Below are 14784 nucleotides of genomic sequence, written 5' to 3' on the forward strand. Positions count from 1 at the left end.
TTGTTTCTTTACAGTATCGTTTATGAGAAATATGCAAAAAATAAAAACATACATTTACTGCATCAGTAACACTGATGAAAAGCCTTTTTCCAGTGTGGTCCCTTACAGCAGCAGCTCATATACAAACTGTTCATGTTGGTCCTTTGGAGTCTCAAGTATCAAACAAGTGCTGTGGCTTGATAAAGCGTGAGGAGTATGACAAACGTACATTGGAAAAGTAAACAGATGCTAGTTTTTGGGTAAACAATTTCAGATTTCCTGAAAAAGGAAAATGAATCTAACGCAGCTCTTTCCACATGAAAGCGCTGCCCGTGGCCCACACATCCCAGGTATACGTCATTCTGTTATAAGTTAAGATGTCTTTTGACAAGTCTGACAGTCTCTCCTATCTTAAAAATAACTTTTCTTTACGTTCGTGTATCTCAGGAGTGAGAGCTCTGCCTTGGCTACCGCGATGCGCCGAGCCTCAAATAAAACCATTTCACTTTCATCTCTGCTTTTCGTTTTCCTCTCGTGAACAAAGTTCTGGTTTCACCTTCTGCTTAGCGAAACAGGCCCTGAGGCTCAGGTTAGAGGCTCAGGTTGTTGTGGGGTGATCTCCACGGGTTCCAGCTTATCGGAGAGGACACAAAGAATCTTGTCAAACTTCTCATAGCGCTCCTCTCTGTCAGCCGCTGCCCCCGACTGACCCCAGAACAGCCGCAGGGCGAACTCTGTCCGGAAAGCCTCCAGCAGCTCAGGGATTGGCTCCCAGTCTCCTGCGCAAGCAGTGTGATGGACATGTGATCAGATCAGAAACCATAAGTGATGAAATTAAGAGATAATAATGTGAAGTGATGTTCTTGAATGGTCTGTAACTGCGTCTATGAAAGGCGACATGCATGCGTACAGTACCTGTGAGCAGAGAGTGTGCGTGCTGCTGGTAATCTTGTGCATGCAGCGCAGCACTGCGAGCTGATTGGAGGACATTGTAGAGAAGCTGACAGCCGCGCTCACTGTCCTCCACCGGGTCCTCGCCCTCCATCGCCATCAGCAGAGGAACCAGGTGTGGCACAGCTGTGGGACCGTGGACAACAGACTCTACAGAGGAAATATGACAACACACACTGCATGTAAGACTGAAAGCAACACATCCACTGCCTAAAAACTGGGTCACTGCTATTAATACAGCACTCGTTTTAACCTGTCTGGAGTAACAGGTGTTTTTCCCAACTCTATTAAAGGAGAACTGTGCCGATTTCTCACATCAAAGTCTGTTTATAGGTCTCGGGGAGTGAAACTGCACATGTGAAAAAGTTGCATAAAGCCTTTTGTGGCTCCAGAGGGATGCGAGGAAAGTCTGATAAACTGTCTGAAGTGATGGAATGAGATCAATTTCATCTGCGTCGTCTCTCTCCATCTGTTTGATTTTACATTGGAGACAAACAAACCGTCTGAAACACCATCACTCACCGTCTCCCTCGTTCAGCGAGTTCATGAAGGGCTTGAGTTTCTTCTCAAATAAAACTGCAGTCTCTGTGTGGTTCCTCCTCAGCGCTCGCCACGTCATCTCCAGCCGCGTCACCTGCACACGTGCGCACGCAAACATACCGAGTGTTAGAAACCTTCAACCAGCTGCACAGAGGAAGCACGTCTTTGTCACAGTTACGCCACCTGAGGCATCTCCAGAGCCTTCATCACGGCCGAGAAGGAGTAGAGGTCGTGGGCGTGTTCTTTCAGGGCCTGAGCCAATAAGATGAATTTATGTAAAACGGTTGCCCTCTGGCTCACAGTCCCAGTGCAGCCCAGGATGTCCACTGCAACTCCCAATGCGATTAGATGATGCCTAAAAAATGACACATTAATGGTTTAGAAGCGTGTGTGTGTGTGTGTGTGTGTGTGTGTGTTGAACATTGAATGAGGCAGTTGATGAGGAACAGCGTTCTCATTTCCCACTAGTGGCATCTAAGCAACGCAGTCCAACAGAGGTGAATGTGTGCAATCCTGAAGCGTGTCCTGTGTGTCATCCACAGTGAGGAGGAGGAAACAAGCTTCATCCATCACATCAGCATTCAGAGACGGACAGAAATCTGCACGCTCAGATGCCACTGTGAGGAAATGTGTTTTTTAAACATGGCTGAACCCGCTTCTGAATCTATCTACTCATCCGTCCGTCTTTAAAGCTGCATGCACCTTTCTAACAAATCCTGTCGGAACTGGCGTCCATGCGGCAAAGTGACAAGCTCCAGGCCCGACCCGACTCCCATAATCCTCTTCTGCTCATCAGTCACCCCAACGATGCGTGCCACCTGCAGTAGCACAACAATAACAAATCAATGGGCTTTCAGGCTTTGTGTCCAGTTCACTAAGCGATTATTCAAGCCACTCTCAATTTGTGGGCTTGAGTTTACTCAAAACAACATTTTATAAACCAGGATCCATATTCATCAACTGCAACCGGCTGAATACCCCTCGTCTCACTCTCCCCTATGAAAACAGAGTCAGTGTTTGATTTGTCCATTCTGGGCTACTGTAACCTCTTTAGAGGAGGACCTGCTCCCTTATTCTTAAATGTAATGATTCTTATTTTCAGGTGATAATACACCAATGAAAACATGAATGTCATAATCCATATTCTGCCAATGGATCCACCTAAATCTTCCACACTGGACCTCTGAATTTAAAACAGAAGTAAAAGAAAAGATGAAGACGAATATGTTGAAGCGAAGTGAATCTGTCTGATTCGAGTAGTTCTGATTAGAGTAGTTTTAGCACATTATCTACATTCGATCTGATGGGATGTCACACCTTCGCTGTGCACTGCTTCCACTAGGCAGGCAATAACAAAAATGAGGGACATATTGATTCTGAAGATCTACTTGGCGCAGTCCGACGTTTGAGAGTTACCTGACAGTCGACGCTGAGCATGTGAAGGGCGGTGGTGTCGGCGTTCGATCTGTTGAAGATCTCTTTGAGTGCCAGCAGGACGCTCGGCTCTAACGGTCTGTTGTTCTCCGGCAAGAGCAGCGACTCAAACTGATCCAGCTGGAAGCACGTCTCCAGCTCCACCTGTGATGGCGTAAGAGGGATATTACATCATTAGCAGAGAGCTGCCGCTCTGCTGTTACATAACAGGCAGCTGCCACACAGCCTCACTGACACCTGGTGGCAAAAGACGGTAAATCAGTGATTGAGCCGCCTCAGGTTAGAAACAACGAGAGAGCGATGCTTAGATTAGAAGCTTAGAAAGTGTCAGCTCTCATCAAAGAAAAGGTCCATCTAGACATAAAGCTGAGGAACATGGAAAGTTTCACTTAATGCTGCTGTTGCAGGTAGACGCTGTATCCATTATCAGGGCTTAATGGACACCCTGCAGCCAATCAGCATCGAGTATTCACCCAGATAATAACTACAAACCTGTACATCATCTCTTATGCTGCTCCTAAGCTGTGCATGTTTTAGAAAATCTAAATACAAATCACTTTCCTTTTCCTTTCATATGAAATCTATAATCAGATGAACATCGAGCCTACATTTATTTTTGGCAATGCTACATTATTGATGTGCGGTAATACAACTGCAGCTAACAATTATTTCCATTTTCAATTAAGCGACTCATAGTTTGGTCATTAAAATGTCACTGATATTTTAATCCAACCAACGGCCCAAAACCCCAAATTATTCATCTTTATTAAAGAAACCCATCGGTCACATTTCAGGTTTTTTGGGCATTTGAGAATTTTTGGCATGGCAGGAAAAGACTTGTTGCTGAGTAATTCTTGGCTGTTTGACTGATCGCCTAATCAGTTCAGCTCTATGAGGCAACACATTTAATAGCAGACTGATTTGAAAATGCAGAGCTGCACTGCAACAATATGCAGCTTTGACAAAAATGAATGCAGACTCGACAGCTCTGTCGCTGATTACACAACTCCAATAAATTATACTTTTCATATTATGAGGAAATTAATGAAAAACAGTTGCTGCCTGGAATGGTAAAAAAAGGACATCTGAAAAGCTGGAGCTGTGCCACATGAGTCTGAACTGTATTCATGGTCTGTAATTAAGGAGACACTGGTGAAGTCCTTTAAAACACTTTCAGAAGCAAATGTGACCACTGTGTACTGTAAAAAATAGTTTATACTCACATGTGGCTTTTCAAAATGCCAGTCTTCCACTTCTTCTGCCCTCTTCTTCTGCGGCAGCAGCGGCAGCTGCGGCGATGCTTCGCTCTTCTGCGCCTCCAGGAAGCCAAAGGACGTCTCGGTGAGGCGGGCGCGGCTCTGCCACTTCTCCTCCGCACGCAGTCGGTCCACGTGGCCTTTCCGCCGGGACTGCGGCACCTGGATACGACAGGAAGTGGACAAAAGTCTCTGACTGAAGGTAAGGCCTTCCTCGTTTCCTCAAACAGACCGAGAGGTGAGAGAAGCAAACACGATCGAAGGAGCTGTGAGGGAGTTTTGACGAGCTCTTCACCTGGACGACCAGCTCGTCGTAGAAGGAGGAGGGGTCATAGTCCTGGTCGGTGGGTGGAGGAGGGACGGCGTTGGGGAAGATGGTAGAGACCCTGAGAGGCTTAGGGGGAGCTCTGGGGTGCAGCTGACCATCTGAACCTCTCAAAGTTACACCGCCACCTGCAGGACGGAGGAGGGAGTCATGTGTGTCATCGGCAGCCTCATGCACAAGTTTGGCCCTCTAACCTGTAACTGTTTTCACCTCATTTTCATGCTGTGGGAAAAACAAAAATCTGCCCATGATTAGAAGAATTAAGATGTGTGTGTGTGTGTGTGCATGTTACCTGGGTGGGAGGGGCGTGTGTGCCGCGGTCGGGGGCTCAGCAGGGGTTCGCTGCCTGTGCGAAACACGGGGGAGATGGGGGCGGGGCTGCTGTCCTCTGACTGAGTGCTCGGTGGAACACCTGGATGAGGAAGAGGAACAGAAAACGAGGGTTGTGTGTTTCTGTGTGTTCTGATGAGGCATTTGCTCTAAACTCATACGTCTTGAATCAATCTGGAAATACAATGCAGGCAGGAGAGGAGGACGTTTCACAACAGCTCGGTCATGTCTCTGCCAACTGTCCACTGGGAGTATTTCAGACACGGAGCTGCACATCCATGATTGTTTAGAGTTGTTTAGCTTTCTGGCTAATTCATAAGCAACATGGCAACAGATCATCTGTAGTTGTACTTGTTTTAAATAACATCCAGAGCATGTTGTCTTATCACCTGAATAATGTATATATTAGCAGAGGGAAAACTAGTTTTCCTGCATGTAGACAAAAAAAAGGAAAAAGAAATCCATTATTAAATATAAATTTCATTTCAACTGTCAGCAAATATTAGCATTTAAATACAAGTGAATTTCATGCTTCAGAGATTAGAGTAAGGCTTCTCTGGCATAAATAGATCTGAGACATAAAGACGGGGGATTGGAGAGAAGAGCCCCACACGAGCTGCGAGCCAGACAATCTGCTGAATGAGAGCTGCATCCAGTGGACATCATGTGTCCATGGTGACAGACATGTCTGTGGATGTCACAGGGTTTATGGGAACGTACCAGTTCGTAGGTTGCTGTCAGACTGTGCAGACTGAAGTGAAGGCCGCCGTCCCACGTTCTCCAAGTTAGCAGGCTGACTTCCACTCCTGCCACGCATAAAGTAAGCCGTCAGCAGATTTATTTAAATCTGCGTACATGCACATGTGCATTTCAACAGACGTCCTCCCACCTCAGCAGTGGATTGATGACCTGCAGTGTGTCCGTGTGCGTAGAGCTGAAGCTGCGTCTTTTGTTGGATTCAGCGTGTTTTCTGCCACTGCCGGCCTCCGCTTGTCGCTCGGTGATGACTCGCAGAGGAAGGGTCCGCGTGATTGGGTGAAAGATCACAGCGCCGGATGCCTGGGAGATGGGCCGGCGCCCGCCCACGTAGAATCGGATCAGAGCGGGAACGTTGTCGAAACGATCCTCCTCAAACTGGAACAACTCCCGAGAGTAGCCCTGCCGCACACACACACACATTATAACAAGCAGAGCCTTTAAAGGAACAGTCCAACAACAGATACACAACCTACAGGAGGTGAGTATTTGACAGACAAAACACGGACGCACATGACTCAGACTCACCTTTTTGGGACGAAGGACCACTCGTATGATCTTGAAGTGCAAGGGCCCGTCCTTCCAAAAGCAGCTCAAAACGTAGTCACCAGGGGCAGAGCTCGAGTCCCGGACCAGGAAGTCTCCGTCCCTCTCAAACAAAGACTCTGCAGCCTGGAGACAAGTCCGCAGGTCAGCTGGACATGCAGGTGTGATGACATCACACAGCATATGACTCAGACCCAGCGTAGGTCGGCCATCGTGCATAAGACTTTAAAGCAGCATTTCAGCACTTCTGTTTCACTGTTTTTTGCTTTCTTGCTGAGATTACGATGAAAGATTTCACACCACTCTCAAGTTTGTACGGTAAATACAGAGTGAAAAACAATTCCTTTAGGAAGGTTAATTTTTGGAGGCTGCAGTTCGTGTTTAGGGTGTGAACTGTACTGCATGAGTGGCCTTTCTGGTATCCAGCCTACCCTCGTTGATATAAATGGGGTAAACTGTACCTAATAAACTGGCAACTGAGAGTTTAAAACCAAAGGCACCAGATTAGCTTAATTTAGCATAAAAACAGTGAGCCAGGCTCTGTGTAAAGGCTGGGAGCAGGTATATCTCGTCTTTCACACCTGTCGTCTAGGACGTAAAGGTTACATCCACCTGACGAAAGACGCTTTCACCTGGAGCGAGTGAACCAATCATAAGACTCTGCTGCTGATAGCGTATTTGAATCAGTGACTTTCATGTTGGGCTGATTTGATGACTAACAAGCAAACAAGTTTTTTTTTTGTGTGTTTGCAAACGAGCTCCTTTTTTCCAGAATGTGTGGACGCTGGACAGACTCAGAAATAAGAGAGCTCCTCTCAGTCTGCACAGAGGGTGAAACTGATTTGCAGCTGTCTGGAACATTGGCACCAGACAAAAAAAAAGCTAATTTTGCAGAAAATTATGCTTCCTCTACGTACTGTACATCTGACCTTGCCTCATCTTCTTCTGCTGAGTTTCATTGCAGTTGGCATCCATAAGTGCTGCATTACCACTATCTGTTGGACTGTCCCTTGGCCTGTCTGTTACTGAGGCATGTGTGAAAACAGACGGGACGGAAAAGATCCTGAAGTGCTAAGCTAAGCTAACTGGCTGCTGGCTCCAGCCTAATATTCAATTATACGGCGCTGAGAGTGGTATTGATCTTCTCATTTGAAGCTTTGCAAGAAGGCAAATATGCACATTTCCCAACTAACAGCCAATCTATTCCTTTAATACTGAAGGTGTTTTAATATCTGTAAATACAGGGGAACAGTATAATCCTTTGGGCACCTCTCTGCTCAGCGGTCCGTGGTACCACGCATGGCTCCTCGGGTCCTCGGTGCTGAGCTTCAGCTCCTCCTCCAGCTCCTTCTTCAGTGACTCCATCTCTCTCCGACCACCAAACACCTACGACACACACAGGAGCAGCCCAGCCGTGACCACAGCGACTCTGCGTGTTGTCTCTGCTCACATTTCGTACGTGCAGGAAAATATGTAGGAAGAAAAAACAGCTGTGGAGAGGAAGAGAGAGACGGAGAGGCCGTTTGCTTAACCTCTTACCTTCAGCTGGCTGAAGTATGCGCTGACACTCCTTCTCTTGCTGAAAAACAAGAGAAAAGAAAAGAGGTGATTTGGAGGCACTAAACCAAACTCAAGGGAACCACAGCTGATGGTGCTGGTTTTTCCTTTGAACATGAACAGTACGAGGATGGAAGGCCACTGCCAAGGTCTGCGTCTGTCATTAACGTCACAAAAAACTTTTAATAGCCAGCCTCTTTTTCCTCCTTCCTTCCTCCCAAAGCTTCCACCTTCCTGCCTCCGCAAACACAAGGCTCACAGATGAACAGCTCAGAGGACTCACAGCAGGGCTCAACTAGATAACTCCCAGCCGTCTCATTAACCGTGACCCATTCTAGCAAATCCACATCTACGCCTGCCTCTCCGTCCGTCTGTGGGAACACAATGTGGATCAAATCATGCGTTCAGGGATTGCTGGAGGGATGTGCACAAACAGTGGCGTGACGTTTACTTGTTTACCCAGCTCTGACTTCAAATTTAACTACTGACACCCGCTGAAGGACAAATCACACACATTCAAACGCACACACTGTGCGGCCAATTTATTAGGTACACTGAGAAAAATCAATTCAGCCAAAGACAACAGCCCTGCAAGAAATCCTACTTAAATGAATGTTTTGTTGAAATGGCTCTAAAATGCTGTTGATCTTCATGCTGTCTGATCATCTTGGAGGCTGCAGCTGATGGTGCTTTTAAAAGAAACTGTTCATTTACAAATCCACCTATAACTGGAAATCCTGAGCTCATCGCCCCCTGCACACAGAAGTCTCTAAATGTTTTAAAATCCTGCTTTTTGATTGAGTTTGCTGGTCAGTTATATGTTCTGCAAGATTTTGTGCAGTTCTTTCAAGGTTATGTGGATATCAACAACAAACTTCTGGTGTTCTAGTTCATAGGCATAAACACAACAACTAACTAATTGTCACTGTTTTAAAATTTTGTCTCTATATTTATTATGATTAGTACCAAATTTCATATAAATTTCCAAGCGTAAATGTCAAAATGCTGTTTCAAAGGCCTCTCTAACCTCCCAGGAGCAAATTTCTGGTGGAGAAATACTGAATCTTTTAACACAGGAACCAGTCTAACACAACACAACACAACACAACACAACACAACACAACACAACACAACACATAAGTTCCCCGAGGTTGTCCTGCAAGGCTGTGAAAACCTCCAAAGTCCCAGAAACAAACAGCACAAAAACACGACCTCAGCCGACTCCCTGAGCTGGAGTCACTGGGCCTTCTCCACAGCCTTTCTTTTTTGTTTGTTTTTCACCTCTTTGTTTACAGGTTTCACACTAACAGAATCTTACTACTCTGAAAAAAACAACCTCTAAAGTCTCATCTTCTGTCACTCTACACTCGGCTGCATTATCAAGCAGTCCTATTATTTATTATTATTTGCTCGGTCAGTGAAACCCAAAGCTGCATCTTCAAATTGTTTTGTCATATTCAGTTTACTGTCACTAAAAAAATGACAAGCTGGAACTCGGTTTGGAATTTCTTTCCTGAGAAAAGGATGTTAAAGTATTAAATCTACTGCAGATTAATTCTCTGTTGATCGACTGATCGACTGACCAACTAATCATTTCAGGTCAATTCTGCACTTCAGTTCTGAACTTGTTGTGTGTAGTTGTCTTGGGTTTTTTACAGACCTAACTCATCATGTAAAGTGCCACTAAATATCTAGATAAGCACTCTATGAATAAAATAGATTATTATAATGAAGTGTATTGCATTATACTGTGAGGTGTCTCCAATAGTTCGTCCACTATATAAATGGGATGGATAAAATATTGAATGCAAAACGACTATAAATGTTAATCGAGACATCTTTAAAGCAATTCCAATAAAAACTCCAAGATATAACCTTCAGACAGTCGCATTCATTGAAGGTCTGTTGTGCCAGACTGCGTGTACCTAATAATATGGCAACTGTTGCAGCTGGATGCCCTCAATTAAATGACAGCGGAAACATGTACTCTGACAGACACAGACATCCGGATGAATAAATCTCAGTTTTAAGGTGTCTTATGAGGTCAGACTGTGCAACATCCTGTGGAGGGGCGTTGGCCCAGGTAACACAACTGAAACACCTGTGCAATGTGCTGCAGAGCCACTATTGAGAAACGCAACCTGACACCACATATAACTGTGTTTCCAACCAGTTTATTCAGCTTCACCTGACAACCGGTAATCCTGAGTCATCTGATAGATCAGAGCTCAGAGCTGCCGTTACTGAAGTCTGTTTTTACTGGTCCCGCTGGTTCCAGCTCGGATCACCTTGTCGTCTGTGCCAGTGCTTCAGAATTGTGCAACAGGTAGGTGACGTTAGCCTGCAAGGCTACAGGTAGCAAGAAGTAACCGAAGCGACTGTCGACTTTTGGGGGCTAAAAAGCGAGTTTTTAACAGCTTGACATGTCAAACGTGGGAATAAATATTCAGCAAATGAAAAGTTAAAACAACGGCCGAAGAAACGCTCAAAACTTGATCCAAAGTCTCGCGTTAGTTAACGAACTTATCCGTTGTTTAAAAACAGTGTCGGCGGCGGCCAGTGGTCCTACCTGTCAGTCCCCGTCACATGTCCCTGGTCCCGGACATGTTTCACGGTTTGTGGTCGAGCTAACAGCACCGGGGAGCAGCTGTTCAGGTCGTGCTGTTCGAGCCTTGTCCTCTGCGGTCCCTCCCAGCCCCCTCGTCTCCTCGCCCTCCTCCCTGCGCAATTTCGGACGAGTTCACACAGGTTCTCCCTCCCTCCCCCTCCCCCTCCCCCTCCCTCTCCCCGCCCCAGGCCCCGCTCCTGAAACGCCGCTCTCTGCGCGGCATTCCTCGGATACCGACACAAGCCGAGCAGGCGCATCACCTGGCTGCAGTCAGCGTCAGAGGGCAGGTAGCTATACATAAAGCCCCATACGGCATTGATTGAGTCTCCTCAGACTGCGGCACGTACATCTTTTTATTGCTCCAACTGAAATGATTGCGCAACTCGCTGTGCTCAGGCCACAGATGCTGTGCAAAGTCCACAAGTAATCAGTCCATGACAGACACACAGATTCATTACTAATTCACCTTTAAATAATCAATAATTGTGTGCTGATTACAGCTCGTTTCCCGTGATTTGTGGGACAGCGCATTGACATGAATCTGTTGTGCGGTCAAGTGCATGTATCAGTCATTTTAGCAGGTTTCGAACGCGTCTCAGCCAATCAGAGCGGAGGAGCGGAACTATCTACCTCATTTAGGCCTTCAGGAGCTTTGCTCGCGACCTCGGATGTGTCTGAACTCGACAGCCGCCGTTTATAGACTTACAGTATTTGTCAGTAGTTGCGTTTAAAGCGAAGATCCTGCAGAATAACTGGTGCGCGTTTCCCCTCAGACACACTCAATTACCTCTCATGGAAGCAGCCTGTACAACTAGATTAAAGGATTTCTTCACCCAAATTACAAGAAAAACATTAAGGTTTGTTTCATGTAGCTCTTACAGTATCTACACATGCAGATAATTCAGGTTTATTAACATCAGGAGGCTCAGGTCTGGGGGGCCAAGGTGTCAGGGGGGCCCTTAACCAAAGTCTGATCATGTTTTTTGCTCCTGATCCGTCTTAGTGCTTTGATATTTAATAGAGCTGCACAGTTTCAGTCAAATGTCAGACCGGCAGCTGGGTTGCTCTTCTTTAAGAAAATACGAGAGTGATTTAAAAAATTCTTTGATGAAACAATATTGATTATTAATTAATTGTGTACATTTTTCAGGCGGACAGGCCAGATTAGATCAAAGCTATCCACATGGCTCGAAACCAGAAAGGTAAGTGAGATTTTTTTCCTAACTCTCTGAGAATTAAGTATATTCTTAAAAGCACAAACTGGTGAGCGTTCAGGTTTGTTTCACCAGTGATTCAGCGCTGTGGTCATCAGAAAGGCGGAGTTTTTGCTCCTCTGATGTCTTTGCGCCCACCTGAGTGTGATGGATCAGAGGCGACGCTGACCTTCACTTTGGATAATCCACAGACCTTTTCATTGGCCACTTTCACAGGGACTATTTGTTCAGTTGGAAGTAGATCAAGGTGGTCTGTCTGTCAGTTATTCAGAGAAATCTCAGATTCTGAAATCTGTGAACCAGAGCACACAAAGCCAAAACTATCTGCGTCGTTTAGTGGCACTGTGGACAGAGTGAGAATAAACATTTCTCTTTATGGCTGAGGTGAACCTTCTCCTCTGTGAAAACCTGAACTTCAAGATTACCAGCTCACAAACACACTCACTGGCCTTTGTCATTCAGTTCTTCACCTCTCACTGGAGGGAAGTGTGGCTAAAACATCAGAGTCCCAAGCTGGCTGTCACGTCAGTCATCAGGAAGCTGCTGGTCTTTAAAATCAGCTCATGTAAGATCAACATTCGTGTCATCTTTTCAGCTGGTTTCTGATAGTTGAGTGTGCGTTCTTCACCTCATACTCTGACACATTTCATGAGGCGCTAGTTAATCATTAGCCAAACACGAGTTTCCAGCCTGGAGAAAGTAGATCCCTCACACCCACAGGCACACAATGACTGTCACGCTGACACACACACACACACACACCCTCCCACTGGGGGTCAGCTCACCTGTGTTTGCTGTCCTGACAGGACTCTGTCTCGCTGATAGTGTTGTCCTTGTTCGGGGGGCGGAGCTGGGAGCAGGAGGCTGACAGGCGGTGTTTTTTATCAGCGCGCTGGAGGCGGGGCAGGACGCTCTGACGAAACAGATCCTTCCTCAGCTTCACCTGCAGGAAATGGTACAGACCCAAATAGTGTGCGTCCTGAAGCCGTCCTGGAGAGTCATTTGTTCCGAGGAGGCGTCTATTGTTTTGTGCCATCGTAAATTTGTGATGTGGAGGCAACTTTGTGGTCTCACCAGATCCATAGACGATCCCAGGGAGTACTTTCGGCTCACCCTGCGCTCCATCTGCATACCTGAGAGGACAAATCCACCTTTTAGAACAATAGCTTTGACATTTTGGAAAATATGTGTGTTAATCTCCTTACAAAGAGTTAAAGAGGAGAAAATCCATTCCACTGTCACGTCTGTCTGTTAAATATGAAGCTGAGACAAACAAGATGCGACCTTCAGAGGCTCAGCTTGATTTAGTCTCCTTTAAATAGAGCCAGGATGGCTGTTTGCACCTGGTGTCAGTCCCAAACATACAGAGCACGTTTCCAGAAATGTTGAACTACTCCTTTAACTGTCGTGCATGATATTTTAAGTTTGTCTCACTTATTATTCAGTATTACGCTAAGCAGGAAGAAGCCAGTAAATAAATCTTCTGTTGATAAACCAGCTTGTTTCACGCTCAGCATGAAGGATTTCAACAGATACTGCTCTCTGCAAGGATGATTCAGAGATAAAACAGTTCATTTTTAGGCCTGTTTCATCAGACAGAAACATATTTACTGGAACATCACATCAACAGCTTGAATAAACTAATATCTGAGATGAGCATGTAAACAAAATCTGCTGTGAATCAGACAAAATTAAGAGCAAAGAGTCTGCGCTTGAATTACTGACTGACGTGAGTCTTTAATGCAGAGCATGTGAAAGGACCAGGCACTGAACGCTGGTTTCAAATCTCTGGACGGACTCATAGATTGGTTTACTTATTCTCAATTTTTTTTTTTTTTAAATCAAATTGCTAATTTTAAAGAGTTTCATTTAAGAAGAATAACTGTATGGATTCCTGTGTTGATATATTAGCATTTAGCATCTAAAAAGAGCAAAAATCTTTACACTAGCATCCCTGTACGAAGTACTTTGAGCTAAATGCTAACAACATTTTAATAATGACAGTGTCAAGCAGGTCTAATTAGTACCAAACAGAAAGCACAGCTCAGATTGAGGGGAATGTCATTACTTCTGCAGGTATTTGGTCATAAAACAAAGAACTGGACAAAGTCGAGTTTTGACCTGATGAGCTGGAGAAAAAGTCTGGGCACCATCACAATTATCCAGCCAACTTTCTGGGCTGACGGGGTGCACTGACTCAAAGAAAGGTGTCAAAATAAGTATTGTTGCAGTATCTTTACCAATATTCAGATACTGCACTGCCTTTAGTGTCCTAAAAAGTAAAACTATATCAGATATCAGTACATATCACAGTATTGCAACATCTCATACAAAGTATTTAAACTTGTGTTCAATGCAGTGAAGCCTGTTCCACCTTTATGCGTTACATTAGACAAAACCTCTTTATATCTGTGAAATCTGGGCTTCTGGGGCCTCGTTGTCTGCTGTGCCTGGTTAGTAATGCAACTTTGGATGCAACACAGCACCATGTTTCCACTTGATGAACATTTAATTTGACAGATAATGATTTATGGAATTATCGCGCAGCCCTTATTTGCATGAGTGCTTGCATGTGGCCAGTGAGAGTTACCGGAGTGTGGGTCCAGTGCGTGTCGGTGCCTTGAAAGCTGCTGGAGGATGGTTTCTCTGTGTGTTGCATCCTCTATCCCTGCATCCTTCAGCTCTCCATCTGTTACGTTCAGCAGACCCTGGAGAGAAACAAAAGCAGGGAGAGTGAGTAATGAAGAAAGAGAAATCGAGCATTTTGAAGATTGAAGCACAGCATAAAAGAAATGAGACATATCAGCGAGTACGTACAGATGCATTGTGCACGTTCACATACCTCCAGACCATAATATTCACTCTCCAGTGTCTTTGTGTACTGGGACAGGCCAATCTGTCTCAGCCACCAGGCGATAGAGCGATTATTCATGTCTGAACAGCAAAGGCAGAAGAGAGACTGATTACATACCATCTCTCTCTCTCACACACACACACACACACACACACACACACACACACACACACACATGCTTGTACATGTTTTTTTCTGCACAGGTTTCTGAGAAAAGTACAAATGAGAAAACACATCAGCTTACTTTTAGAAATCAGTCAAGCAGACGCAGCAGAGCGCTGTGTCGTTTGCCGTGCAGCAGCTCCAGCATGTAACCCCTACCTTTTACAGGGTCCACCGAGGCACTCTGGGATATCACTCCTCTCTTTCTCCTTGTAATATCTCTATCTCATACTGCCTCTCACTTCTCTGTTTTTCTTCCTTCTTTGCAGCTG

The 14784-nt window shown here is 45.4% G+C and overlaps 1 protein-coding gene across 1 annotated transcript; it reads right to left on the reverse strand.

Moving 5' to 3' along the window:
• Nucleotides 1–10: 10 nt before the first annotated feature.
• sh2d3a (SH2 domain containing 3A) lies at nt 11–14729 on the reverse strand. The gene is made up of 19 exons (XM_070978333.1): nt 14672–14729; nt 14339–14430; nt 14087–14204; nt 12571–12629; nt 12282–12439; nt 7657–7696; nt 7387–7503; nt 6100–6243; nt 5705–5973; nt 5536–5621; nt 4778–4897; nt 4456–4613; nt 4128–4322; nt 2887–3048; nt 2173–2288; nt 1654–1825; nt 1453–1564; nt 895–1080; nt 11–758 (listed from the first exon to the last, which is right to left on the reverse strand). Exons 2-19 carry the CDS (start codon nt 14426–14428, stop codon nt 565–567), a joined length of 2496 nt encoding a protein of 831 aa, XP_070834434.1. The 5' UTR covers nt 14429–14430; nt 14672–14729; the 3' UTR covers nt 11–564.
• Between the last annotated feature and the right edge of the window lie 55 nt (nt 14730–14784).

This window comes from Chaetodon trifascialis, chromosome 2 (genome assembly GCF_039877785.1).
Source record: "Chaetodon trifascialis isolate fChaTrf1 chromosome 2, fChaTrf1.hap1, whole genome shotgun sequence".
Lineage (NCBI taxonomy): Eukaryota > Metazoa > Chordata > Actinopteri > Chaetodontiformes > Chaetodontidae > Chaetodon > Chaetodon trifascialis.

What these genes read in the sequence shown, in the direction of transcription:
- sh2d3a (XM_070978333.1), bottom strand. Translation starts at nt 14,428, where the DNA reads ATGAATAATCGCTCTATCGCCTGGTGGCTGAGACAGATTGGCCTGTCC. An exon ending in CGCACTGGACCCACACTCCG is followed by an intron (nt 12,630 to 14,086) that starts GTAACTCTCACT and finishes TTGTCCTCTCAG; the next exon opens with GTATGCAGATGGAGCGCAGG. An exon ending in CGCACACTCTCTGCTCACAG is followed by an intron (nt 759 to 894) that starts GTACTGTACGCA and finishes CTGCTTGCGCAG; the next exon opens with GAGACTGGGAGCCAATCCCT.